This window comes from Fundulus heteroclitus, chromosome 20 (assembly GCF_011125445.2).
Source record: "Fundulus heteroclitus isolate FHET01 chromosome 20, MU-UCD_Fhet_4.1, whole genome shotgun sequence".
NCBI lineage: Eukaryota > Metazoa > Chordata > Actinopteri > Cyprinodontiformes > Fundulidae > Fundulus > Fundulus heteroclitus.
The window spans coordinates 18,250,291-18,262,999 of record NC_046380.1 but is presented as its reverse complement, the minus strand read 5'-3'; the positions used below and the strand labels follow the sequence as shown (position 1 = coordinate 18,262,999).

The following is a 12,709-nucleotide window of genomic DNA, read 5'->3' as shown; positions in this document are numbered from 1 at the left end:
CATGTGTGGCTTAACAATGTAGTATTAGGACAAATGTTGCTAAAATGCATAACCAGCTTTCCGGGTTATTGGTGAAGGACAGAGGGTTTTATGCACTAATAAACTTTCGCAATAACATAATTACAGTGAAAACACCATTTCTGTTTTACCAAACAGGACCATTTGGCAAAAATATCCATGATTACTGAACAAGGCACACAGTTAGACTGTTTCACTCTGCCATAAATGTAAAAACAAGTTTTAGCCAGCATGCAGTGATGTTTTGAGCAATGCAGAAATGGAACTCACTCCCACAAAACATCAAACAAAATGCTGCTTATAGTTTTCAGAAGCAACTGAAAATATACTATGAAACAATTTATTATTAATATAATATATGCAAGTCAAATTTATGCATTTGCGAAAGAAGATACGTATATAACTGTGCTTTATGTATGAGAGTATCACAGCATAAGACCGGACAGACTACATATTATGAAGGTATAGATTTATTTTTAATGTAAGAGAAATCTAAAATGTGTCTCTATTTTAGAACTATGTTCTATTCAATTTATCTGTGTGTGCATATACGAAGAGTTGACAAATGAAGATAAATTGATTACACCTGCATGGGCAGGATTCCAAATAAAAGAAATAAAGAAACTCACATTATGCAGCTGGAAGTATATCTGGAATATTTTTCTGTGAAATATCTTGACTGCATGACAATTTCCACATTGTTATGCTTTGGGGAAGTCTGCAGCTTTTATTACATTCTTCTCAGTGTTACCATTTGACCCAGCATAACAACATTCCTATGAGTCCTGTTATGTAGACCAGTAAACGATCAGTTGTTCTGTTTTTGCAGCTAAAAAAAAATATTGTGACATGAAGGAAGCGACTGGAGTGTGTGGCTTTCAAACAATGTGTGAGAATAAAGATTGGATCGTTTAGTGTTTTTCTAGAGCCCATTCTGTTTTAAATCCAGGTTTTATTTTAAAGTTTTCTTGGTAAATTCAGTCTAACACTTGCCTGGCTATATTTCAAGATGGTATAGCTGATGGTGGGAATGTAGATCCACCATCAGCTATTGAATTAAATCAATTGTGTCCATGTTTTGTGGCTTTCCATTTCCTACAATATTATTTGATGCTATTCTAATTTGATTTGTTGTGTTCCCAGCAGTAGTTAGAGCTGGGTGTGGCTTGTGAATTAAAATTCATCCTTCCAAAAAAAAAAAAAAAAAAGCAAGTGGTGAATCACAGCAAAAATCATGATATAACAAAGGAGAGTGTTTACATTTTCAAAGCTTGTTTGCTTTGATAAACTGAAAACTACCTTTTCTATTATCTCTGAGTATGTTTATCTGAATTTAAAATCAATCTGATAATCTGAAGCTCTTCAGTGGCAAATAAGAAGCATTCTACTTTTTACAGCACTGCAGATTGTAACTTTTAGAAATTAATCTCCACACATTACAAACTATTTTCCAACTGTCCCTGTCAGCACAACCACTTAAATTTGAGCCTTTTCTTAACTTTCTCCAGGAGAGAGTCGTGAAATGATGGAACTGGTTTATAGTGCTTATAGTGATTTTCTAGTCATACTGACCACTCAAAACAGTCTCCACTGGGGCCACATTGACCCATTTGCAATTTTTCACACACATTCATACTCCTATAGACAGATCATCACGTGCCTTCCCAGGCTCACATCAAAATGTGAGCGGAAAAAGAAGAAACCTTCAACCTAAGAAGACTGAAGACGCCACAGTCACTACAGTGTACAGTAGTGACTAAACTAAATTTATGTCAGAGAAACACCACGATCTTCAAAAATGATCTACAATTTTTATCTTTAAAATACACTTTAGCCCAATCGCTATTGAGTTGCTTAATAAGTTTAGGGACTAAACTTTAGCGCTGAAACGTGTCTCACATGCAAAACGTGCAAACAGGTGAACCCAGTTTCGCTGTGGTTGCGTGGTTCACGCTCTGATATTGAGGTTTCCTGAGGGGGCGGAACTAACCGGCTCCTACCAGCATTCTGATTGGCCAGCCGCACGCGTCATCGTCGACTCCGGAAGTTTGCTGTTGTAAGAGCAAGATTTGTTTTCGGCTCCTACTTGACAGCTCATTTGCCACCGGGCTGCAGAGGGAAAGTAAATGAAGCAAATTGTAATTTTTAAAGGCGACTTTTTGACATTTTACAAACGTAAGTGCTGTCGTTCGTGTTTATTCGTCCATTTTTACGAAGAGGAGCCGAGGTCATGAAATTGTGTCTGTGTGTGTGTGTGTGTGTGTGTTTCGCTTGTTAGCAGCGGGCGCTGTTAGCTTCGCCTCTACAGCCAGCCTTTTGCTGAGTTGTGTAGGAATCCACCGCCGCACATTTGTCGTTACACAGAGGTTATCTGCATTAAACGTGGTCGTGGTAGCAGATATTGCGGCGCACATTGCTGATAAACTTATTTTGAGGCAACATTTAGCTCCCCCTCGCTCCCTCTTCGTCTCACCGACCTCTGTTGGTGAGTGACACTGGATCTGCTGCTGAAGCTGTAATCTGATTTAAATGTCCTGGAGGTGTTACGATCCTCTGTTCTCATGTGACCTCGATAATAAGTGGCCTCATTCACGAGGACACCCGAAGTGCTCGCATCTCACGCGTGAACGTGTTTTAATCACCAGCCCTGAATGTGGATTCCTTTATCTCCAGTGACTGGGATGGTATCATGGAGGTAGACCCTCATCAAGACAGAGAGGCACAGGCAGCCAAGGTTTCTGGTCCTCCAGCTGAGAGCGATCCGCCTGGTAAATATGAGCTCATTCTGAACAGTCACCCGGCTTTTGTCTTTCTTGTTTAACATATGCAGGTGTATACAGCCAAGAACTTTGCATAAGATACATTAGACTTTCAAAGCATTTGCAGTATGAGCTTTAAGGTTTAGGCATTTGAATTCAAATTAGCCGAAGCAGATTACCATTAAGTGAACTAAAGCTAGGTGGACAGGTGATTTAAAAGTTTTATCTTAATGAGGCTAAACCTTTATTGATGGCTAAAAGTGACAACAACCAAGCTATGGTGATAATAATAATAATAATAATAATAATAATAATAATAATAATAATAATAATAATAATAATAATACAAAGATGATCAGTAATGTGAATTTACCACAAATTACTGCAATGTTATTTAAATTATTAAATGTAAATAGAAATCAAAAATCATTTAGAATGTATTAGTACTTAATTAGTATTTCAATTTGTAGTAAAAAATGAAATAATTTAAACCCAATTGCTCATCAACTGGACCCTAACACCTGAGTGGGGTAACGGTGTTGGAGTCAAGGCGGTTAGTCTGGAGTTAGTCTGTTGCTGTTCAGAGAAACAAGTCAGATCTTCCGGGTCTTTTTTTCCACAATGAGGTTCAATTATTTCCTGAAGGTCTCTGATTCAAGAACTAATAATTAGATGACGCCTGGAACAATTTTATAGAAATGTTATTTTTCACTTGGCACATATTTGAATTTTTAGCTAACAGTATAATTATGTTTTGGAGTTGGGCACCTTTGTTCCTCTATGTTCCTTACTTTACATTGTTTTATGTTTAAATTATTAACAGCTGAAAGGTTTGTTATTACATTCCTTCATGAAGTTTTTGGAAGCCGCTTGGAATCTGAGTCATAATTACGTTAATGACAAAATTACCTTTATGTTCACCAAAAGAAGAAGAAATCTAATAAAGGGCTAACCATACTCCTGAATCAACTCAGATTTAAAGTTTAATGTGTTGTGCTCTGCAACATAAAACCTATCAATACTTTATAGGATGACTGTGGGATCCTCTCCGTTATTTGGAAAAAAAAAATACGATATACACCAGAAGGCTAAGGAAAAACTCTCTGAAAGGTTCACATATCATCTTGTTATTTCATGAAAAGTTGGCCTGGAAGATAAATGCAGTGAAACCACTAAAAGTTACAAACCTTTTTTTGATATTTAGATCAAAAAAAACAAAACAGAAGTTGCTTCCTGAACACTGGGTTCACTGTTTTTATTGCTGAATAATCATAATTTGACATTAGACTATTTGTGATTGTATTTATATACAGGCTCATCCAGATGTTAGTTAAATTGACGTTATGTATTGGTGAAGTAGGTGAAATAACTCTGGGTTGATAGTAATAGTTTCTCTTTACAGATTTCAGACAAAAATGATATTAAAAATGACTAATTGCTATTCTTTTATGACTTTTGTCATTGACCATTTATAAAACCTTTCCATCAGTGTATTTAAAACAACCTTCTCTTTATTTCCTAATGATTCCTGAAGTCCTGGTTGGGATTACTCTTTGTTTTTATTTGGTGAAGACTTGACCTAAAAGTCGCCTCCCAAATATTTATTTAATAACAGCTCATTGAGGCCAATCTGTCATTTTTCTTATTGTTTCCTTATTTGGTTTTGCTTTCGTTGTAGCAGACACCCTGGCCACTTCTCTCTGTCTCTTGGGGAACCACATGTTTCCCGATCCAGTGGCGACGAATGCTTGCACCAGCATTAACAGCAGCGAGCCTGCCAGTCTGCAGCCGTCTGACGTTTCAGCGGAGGATCCGGGTCCGGACGCACGGCCTCCTCCTCTGGGAGCAGAGTCGGTGAATCAGGACTCAGAGTGTCAGAGCGATGCGCCGACCCACCCGGCTGGGAGAGGGACCGAGGACGCCGGCGGCGCTCAGAGCGACTCTGCCGAGTTTGTTGTTACAATGCTGGCCAAGGCCAAGCTAGAAGAACAAGGTATAGGAGTAAAGGGGAGATCGTCTCCTTTACTGGAGGCAGGGATCCCTGAGCCTCCTTCGTTTACGTCTCATCGTGACGAGGATGTTACAGCTGACAGCTGGCGGCGGCACAGGAAGCATGTTTTTGTGCTGAGCGAAGCGGGAAAGCCCATTTATTCCCGATATGGCAGCGAGGAGGCTCTTTCTTCCACGATGGGCGTCATGATGGCGCTGGTGTCTTTTGTCCAAAGTGGAGATAACATCATCCGCTCAGTGTATTCAGGTGAGAGCGCTGACATACATGGTACATACGACCGATTTGATCTGGACTGACTCCAGTAATTACTTCTGTATTATTATTATTATTATTATTATTATTATTAATAATAATAATAATAATAATAATAATAATAATAATAATAATAATAATAATAATAATAATAATAATAATAATAATAATAATATGAATATTATCATTGTTGTTGTTGTTTAATTTCCCATGCTGTACAGATAATTTGACAGTAGACCATCTGTGATTGTATTTATATACAGACACATCCAGATGTTAGTTAATTTTACATTATGTATTGCAGCATTATATTCAAGGTCATTACCATCTGTTGAGGCTAATTTCTGAAATCACTGCAGTTACATTAATAGGGAATATTTTACACACAGGAAGTATTTTTTTATGTTGCAACTCAAAAATATCCATTAAATATGGAATGGCAGCATCTTATACGAGATGTTGTCATGTGTCCAATATGATGGTGACACAAAGCGAGGTCTTTATTGTGAAAACGGACAGAGTGTTTGGTTTTAATACTATTTTTCTCTCTATTTACTATTTACGACCCCAAACTTCAGTGAATTTTATTGGGATTTCAGCATGAACTGACCGCGGTAACTCTGGAGGAGCTGCACAGATCCACAGCTCATGTGGGAGATTGTGTGGACGGGACAGCTGTAGGTCTCGCTTGCCAACATATCTGGAGAGTTGAAAGGAGAAAGCTTTTGTTGAAAGAAGTCCTCTTTGTACATTGTTTAAATTTTAAGTTTTATATGTAAAAGCCACCCTGTATCATTTCCCTCCACAATTATGCATGGCTCTGTGCAAATAAAATGCACTGAAGTTTATGGTCCTGTTAAAGAAATGTAAAGATACATTTAAGGCGGGGTAATTCTTGTGCAAAGTATCGTATTTGATAAATGGCATCAAGCCGTCAGATGCTTTCAGGATCACATCTTCAACCCACTTTTCTTGATTTCTGTCTCCGCTCTGTCAGAGGAGCACACGGTGGTGTTCCTACAGAAGGGTCCCCTGGTCCTGGTGTGCGTCTCCAACAGCCGTCAGTCCGAGCAGCAGCTGCGTGGCGAGCTCCTCTACGTGTATTACCAGATCGTCAGCATGCTCACCCAGGCCAGCATATCCCGCATCTTTGAGCACAAGAAAAACTACGACCTGAGGAGGCTCCTGGCCGGCTCGGAGAAGATCCTGGACGGCCTCCTCAACCTGGTGGACTCGGACCCCAGCTTTCTGCTCGCGGCGGTGCACTGCTTGCCTCTGGCCTCCTCTCTCAGGGACTCCCTCAGCCAAATCCTGCAAAAAGCCATCACCCCCAATCTGGTTTTCTCCATCCTCATCGCCAAAAACCAGCTGCTGACCATCGTCCAGGAGAAGACGGTGATCGAGGACGCGCGGCTGGCCCCGGCTGACGTCCACCTTCTGCTCAACCTCATCGGAGCTTCGTCTGCGTTTCAGGCCGGGGAGATCTGGACTCCCATCTGCCTGCCGCTCTTTAACCCCGACTGTTACTTTTATGCGTACATCTCCTACCTGGACCCCCCGGAATGCACCGTGTGTCTGCTGCTGCTCTCCACAGACAAGGAGGCGTTTTACGCCGTAGCCGAGTGCAAGAGGAAGATCGAGGAGGCCATGGTGGCTCAGAACGCCCTCAGCCTCATCGCCAAAGCTCAGTCGTACAGCGTCAGCCAGGTCGGCGTCTCGGACCTCAGGCACTTCATGTACAAACCCTTCGACGTGCCGGACAACCACCGCCAGCTCACTCAGTTCACCAGGTATGTGCTGGTAAATGTAGTTTTTATTTTGCTTCTGTCGATAGTTATCTCAGTTACTGAGCTCGGACCGTTCTCGTCACGGTTTCAAAAGGGTGGCGTAAATGGAGCTTTTGATGTCCTGATAATGAGAAGCTGGACCCTTGGATACAGAACCATGCAATTAAAATGTCATTTTGGAGCATTTATTTAACTAAAGAGGAAAACTCCTTGGCTCAAATCATTTCTAGGCAAGGCAAGGGAAATGTCTTTGTTTAGCACATTTCAGTACAGAGACAATGCAAAGTGCTTTACATGATTAAAATATATAAAAAATAATAAAAAACAGAATAAAAGCAAGTAGGAATAAAATTTACAAACAAAATAGAACATGGAAGAATAGAAACTAAAAGCAAACATTAAAAACAGTTGGACTAAAAACCTAAACTACTGATGTTTAACAAGAACAGTCGAAGGCAATTTTAAACAAATGTGTTTTTAGTTTTGATTTAAAGGAACTCAGGCTTTCAGCAATTTTACAGTTTTCTGGAAGTTTGTTCCAGATAAGTGGAGCACAGGAACTGCACTGCAAAAACGGAACTAAAAATAAGTAAAATTTTCTTAAAATTTGTGTATCTGTCCTTGATTTGAGCAGGTAAATAAGATGATCTGCCAACAGAATAAGATTTTTGCACTTAAAGAAACAATTCATCTCCATCATCTTATTTTAAGTGCTAGATGTCTAATTATCTTAATTTAGGGGTCAAAATACTCATTCCATTGGCAGATGGTCTTATTTACCTGCTCAAATCAAGGACAAAAACATTATGTTTAAGAACATTTTGCTTATTTTTAGATCCGTTCTTGCAGTGTGAATGCTGCTCCTCCGTGTTTGGTTCTGGTTCTAGGTATGCAGAACAGGCTGGAGCCAGAAGACCTTAGTGGTCTGGATGGTTGATACACCGATAACAAGTCTGTGATGTATTTAGGTGCTAAGCCATTCAGGGATTTATAGACTAACAGAAGTATTTTAGTCTATTCTCTGAGATACAGGGAGCCAGTGTAAGGACTTTAGAACTGGGGTTATGTGCTCTACTTTCTTAGTCTTAGTGAGGACACGGGCAGCAGCGTTCTGGATCAGCTGCAGCTGTCTGATCCACTTTTTAGGCAGACCTGTGAAGACACCGTTGCAGTAATCAATTTGACTAAAGATAAACGCATGGAATAGATTTTCCAGGTCCTGCTGAGACTTTAGTCCTTTAATCCTGGAAATGTTCTTCGGATGATAGAAGAACACTTGAAGAACAAGTAATTTGTTTCCTCTTGAGGTGTAACTTCATATGACTTTGTGTGTTTAACCCCATCGTAGTCCGGAGATGGAGGCTCCGTACAGCAGCGAGGAGGAGAAAATGCGCCTCCTGGATCTGTATCGCTACATGCACAGCCGCATCCACAGCACCTCACGACCCCTCAAGCTCATCTACCACGTTGCTGAGAGGGAAACTCTGCTGGCCTGGGTGAGGAGCTGGGCTTTAGGTTACAGCCTCATTGTTGTCATGCATAATGTACACAGAAGATGGAGACCGGTGTTCAGATCGCTTTACTTTTAAGACTTCTAGCCTACGCTCGCTTTTCTTGATTTTATAAGTGATTGAAGATGTCGTTCGCTCCTCATTGATATGCATTTTATCAATAACATTTTAGCGTTGCCGTGCAAAGGTTTTAAACCACGTACAATTCATTTATACCAACCAAATGGCTAAATGATTCAGGTCTGTTGGAGTGAGTCCAAAAGCTGCAGGGCAGTAGGTGTCCAGGGCGGCACCTGGGAACCCTTGGTTTAAACATACTTGAATCAAATATGCCGTCATTAGTAGGACTCTGGAACTTGATTTGCTGCTGAAGAGCCATTTGATTCAGGCGTATTGGACCAGGGACACATCTAAAAGTTGCATTCCTTTAGCTTAAAGTGATAACCTGATATTTTACGTATACAATCCTTCTGAAAATGTCTTTGAGATTCATGTTTAGTCATCTGTAGGAGAAAATGTTTTAAATAGAGCTCCTTTTGACCCTTTTTCATGCGCCTTTTCTTCTGAATTTGACCCGCGTGTGCGCGCGTTCATGATCTTCCTGGTTAGCAGTGTGATATTAGCACTTTATGTGATAGCGGTCCTTTGCTCAGGCACGCACAAACACGTGGAGCAGTTTACAAACATCCACGTAGCAAAGCAATGAAATGAGGAGATGTTTAACAACAAACGCTAGAAATGTGTATCTGACGTGGGGATGTCGCGTTAGCAACACTAGCAGTTCGCTGTGGTTCGTTCACCATTGTTTCCCGATCTCTTACAAAATAGGAAAAAAGAATCACAACACTTAGCGACTGCACGGCAGATTGAGTCCCTGATTGTTGGGATCGGCCCTATCTCCAAACGCCTGGTATTGTCCCAAGTTAACGAAACACTTAAAATGTGAAGCGCATGCATGAAGAATTGCAGGTTGAGTCAACAGAGCATCGTTATCAGAGATGAACTTAATCCTCTGCTCCCTGGTAGTTTAGTCCAGAGATGCAGGCAAACTGAAAATATTTGCATGTTTTATTTTGGCAACAATGGAGCGCTACGTTTGGGCATCTTTACTTTTAATACAACTCGTTAGTGTCGGCGACGCAACCAGTGATTTCAGGTGGGTTGACGAGAGGCGGGCGTGGCTTACGTTAGTGTCCTTCCACGAGTGACGTAAATCTAGGAGCGCCAAAATCTCGCTTTGTGGAGAACGCGTCTTGTGGGTTTTTCTGGTTTGTACAACGAGCCCACACACACAAAAAACAAAACAAGTCACTTTTCACGCTCCTGATTTTCTGGAAGGTTTTATTAACTGAGGCCCAACACCAACATGAAGAAGTCAGATTTCCAGGTGATGGCTCCTTTAATATTAGCCTGCTTTTTCCATTCTAGAAACAATTTGGATGTTGGTTTGGGTCAAATAGGTCCAACCTTTCGACTCTCTCGCCAGGTACAGTTGGCGAATATGGACATTTTCTTCTCCTCATTATTCCATTCAGTGGCAGTGGGACATGATGCTGCCACCATCATGTCTGACAGTATATTATGTTCTTAGGTTTTAATGCTTCACCTGGACAAACATACTTCCTGTCATCGTGGAAAAGCAGCTCAGTCTTTAAACCTCTAGAAAGGTTTTGTCTTTTCCATGCTGACAGCTGCACATCTTGGATGCGTCGGTATTAGAGAAGGAACGGCTCAGATGTGTCTAAAAAAAAAAGGCTCCGTGAATCAGAATATGTTTCTATTTGCCATGTTTGTTCACACAAATAAGGATTTTGGCTTTGAGAGTCAGCCTGGGGGAAAAACTTTCTCTATGGTGGCTGTTTTTTGTAATTATTGCTCTGTAGCGCTGACCTAGGGTAAGAGGCTAAACATGAGTATATGCCAAGTTGTCACTCGTAGGGGTGGGCAATATGGACTTTAAATTTTATCGCCTTATATTGTGGCACTATTGTGATAACGATAAAAGTGATGATAAAAGACTATTACCAGCTCTTTGTAGTCTTTAGGTAGCAGTGTGGCTGTAACTGCATGTCAATTATAGCCGCTAGGGCTGGGCGATATGGATTAAAAAATAAATCTCAGATTTTATCATACCAAATCCGATTAATCGATTTTTTTCCTCCTTTTTGTTTCATAAAAAGAACTTAAAGAAATTATTTTAAAACCTTGCTTTTATATCAAGCATTTCGTCAGGGAGTTGACCTGAATTCAAAGTGCAACTAAAAACAAGCTGTGAAACATGCTTGTAAAACAAGATGGCAGCCGTGCAATTATAAAAAAAGAAAATATAACAAAACATTTGCTGCTAGTGGTATTACACATTGAGCTAAGAACAGGATTCACTGCACTTGTGAACTTCAAACTAAGTTTAAAAAAAAAAAAGTAAATAAGTAAACGAAGTACCTCGTATTTTGGTAAAAAAAAAGTTTCTACTTAACAATATTTTGACAATATATTGGCCTAAACATATATTCAGCATCACATGCTGTTTTCTTCATGGAAACCCAATAAGTGTATTGGCAAAATAAAATCCAGAATTTCCAAAAAATGACATCTTAAAGAATTGTAAATTCGAATTAATCGATTAAATCGATTTATCGCCCAGCCCTAATAGCCGCACAGATACGAATACTTAAGAAACACATTTAACAATGTAACATGTTAAAACAAAATCTGAAATATGTTTAGTCGGGACACAACTTGCACAAAGAAATACGATTTTTATCACTAAGTTGAACACACTAACAGCATTTAATTATACTTTTGAATTTATTACCAACAGTGGAGAAAATGGCAAACATTACAATCCTGACAGTACTGGCAGTTTTTGGGGTTTTCAGACATTTCTAATTGGAATTTATTGCCAAGATGAACCCAGATTCTTATCACGATAAGAGGCATTAACAATAAAACGATGAGATAAAGGCCAAGCACTAGTGACTGGTATATTAATGTTAGCTGATTTTGAAAGTTAGGTACTGCTAAGCTACTAACCCGAACCAGTTCCTCATCTTGAGTGAAATCTGTTTTTCTTTTTAGGTGACCAGCAAATTTGAGCTCTACACCTGCTTCAGCCCTCTGGTGACCAAGACCTGTGCTATTACTGCCATCACTAAGCTTCTGAGATGGATCAAGAAGGAGGAGGACCGCCTCTTCATCAGATACCCACCCAAGTATTCGACCACTCCGAACCCCAGCAAGAGCTCAAAAAGCAGCAGATCAGACCAGCAAGACGCCACAGACAACGGCTTCTTGTCCCTCCTATAGGACTCTGGTAGCGCCGCTGTAAAAAGAAAAATGGCCGCCGCCCTCGCTCAACAATCATTTTTACACTGACTCGCAGGTGTTTTTTTTTTTTTTTTTCCAAAATCTGTTTTTTTGAGACCCACTGGACTTGACATAAACTGGCGAGTAGAATCGAACACTACGTTTTAGATAATTTAACTTAAGCCTCGGGTGTCTCTCTTCCTCTACACGGGAACGGGAGCGTGTCGTTGCAACACGGCTTTCGTTCGGAGACAGCCGGGGCGAAGCGGGACTCGTACGTTTTAGTTTGAACTGTGGTGGAGCATGATGGGAAGAAGGAAAAAAAAAAAAGAATATTTAAGTGAAAAGGTTTTTATATTGTTTTATTACGGGGAAAAGAGAGGATTTTTGTCCTCACGGACTGTGAATGTATCACCCAGATGACAGTTCGTTCATAAGCTACATCAGTTGTCTTATTTAAGTTCATTTAATAAAAAAAAAAAAAATAGGTCACTTGTAAGCCTTTGGGGAGCTGGGAGTATGCAATAATTAGTTGTTTTTTTTTCCCTTTTAAAGATCCACATAAACTGGAATAATGACACTGGAACAGCCACAGAAAAAAAAAGTTTGACTTTCATGGATGGTGTTTTAAAACTAAGTGCTGATTCAGCTGAGAGAGAAGTTACACGATTTATTTATGTTACATTTTCTGCTGAAACAAAGTAAGCAATCCCATCCTGGTCTCCGCTCGGAGTCACAAGCTGCTGAGTTTGTTCACCGTCTCTCGAGGTACGGAGGAAGACTTCACGACACGTTCGTCTGCAGACCGCCTGAAGAGTTCGGCTGTTTTACCTCTTCTGAGCGACTTTCTTCTCGTACATGAAATCGTCATTTTCGGTCAATTCAAGTCTTAACAAAATTTGTTTCATGAAATAAATTTCAGATTGCACAATTCTTTTTAATTTTTTTGTAAAGGTTTCTTTCAGGGATTCTACATTTGTTATGAAAACATAAACCCACACCGAACATTTCTCCGTCCTCCGTTTATTTAGAAAATATAAAATACTAAAAGTGAAGATAAGATTT

General features: G+C 39.9%; 1 protein-coding gene across 2 annotated transcripts; it reads left to right on the top strand.

Moving 5' to 3' along the window:
* The first annotated feature begins 2,037 nt into the window (after positions 1-2,037).
* Positions 2,038-12,577, top strand: mon1bb (MON1 secretory trafficking family member Bb). 2 transcript variants are annotated; one of them, XM_012873285.3, is made up of 6 exons: positions 2,038-2,193; positions 2,692-2,786; positions 4,459-5,034; positions 6,038-6,830; positions 8,176-8,323; positions 11,417-12,577. In XM_012873285.3, exons 2-6 carry the CDS (start codon positions 2,708-2,710, stop codon positions 11,642-11,644), a joined length of 1,824 nt encoding a protein of 607 aa, XP_012728739.2. In that variant the 5' UTR covers positions 2,038-2,193; positions 2,692-2,707; the 3' UTR covers positions 11,645-12,577. The 2 variants fall into 2 exon arrangements, with proteins under 2 accessions (XP_012728739.2, XP_012728737.2); XM_012873283.3 differs by having other exon boundaries at positions 4,456-5,034.
* The last annotated feature ends 132 nt before the right edge of the window (positions 12,578-12,709 follow it).

What these genes read in the sequence shown, in the direction of transcription:
- mon1bb (XM_012873283.3), top strand. Translation starts at nt 2,708, where the DNA reads ATGGAGGTAGACCCTCATCAAGACAGAGAGGCACAGGCAGCCAAGGTT. An exon ending in CATCCGCTCAGTGTATTCAG is followed by an intron (nt 5,035 to 6,037) that starts GTGAGAGCGCTG and finishes CCGCTCTGTCAG; the next exon opens with AGGAGCACACGGTGGTGTTC. An exon ending in GGGAAACTCTGCTGGCCTGG is followed by an intron (nt 8,324 to 11,416) that starts GTGAGGAGCTGG and finishes TTTTCTTTTTAG; the next exon opens with GTGACCAGCAAATTTGAGCT.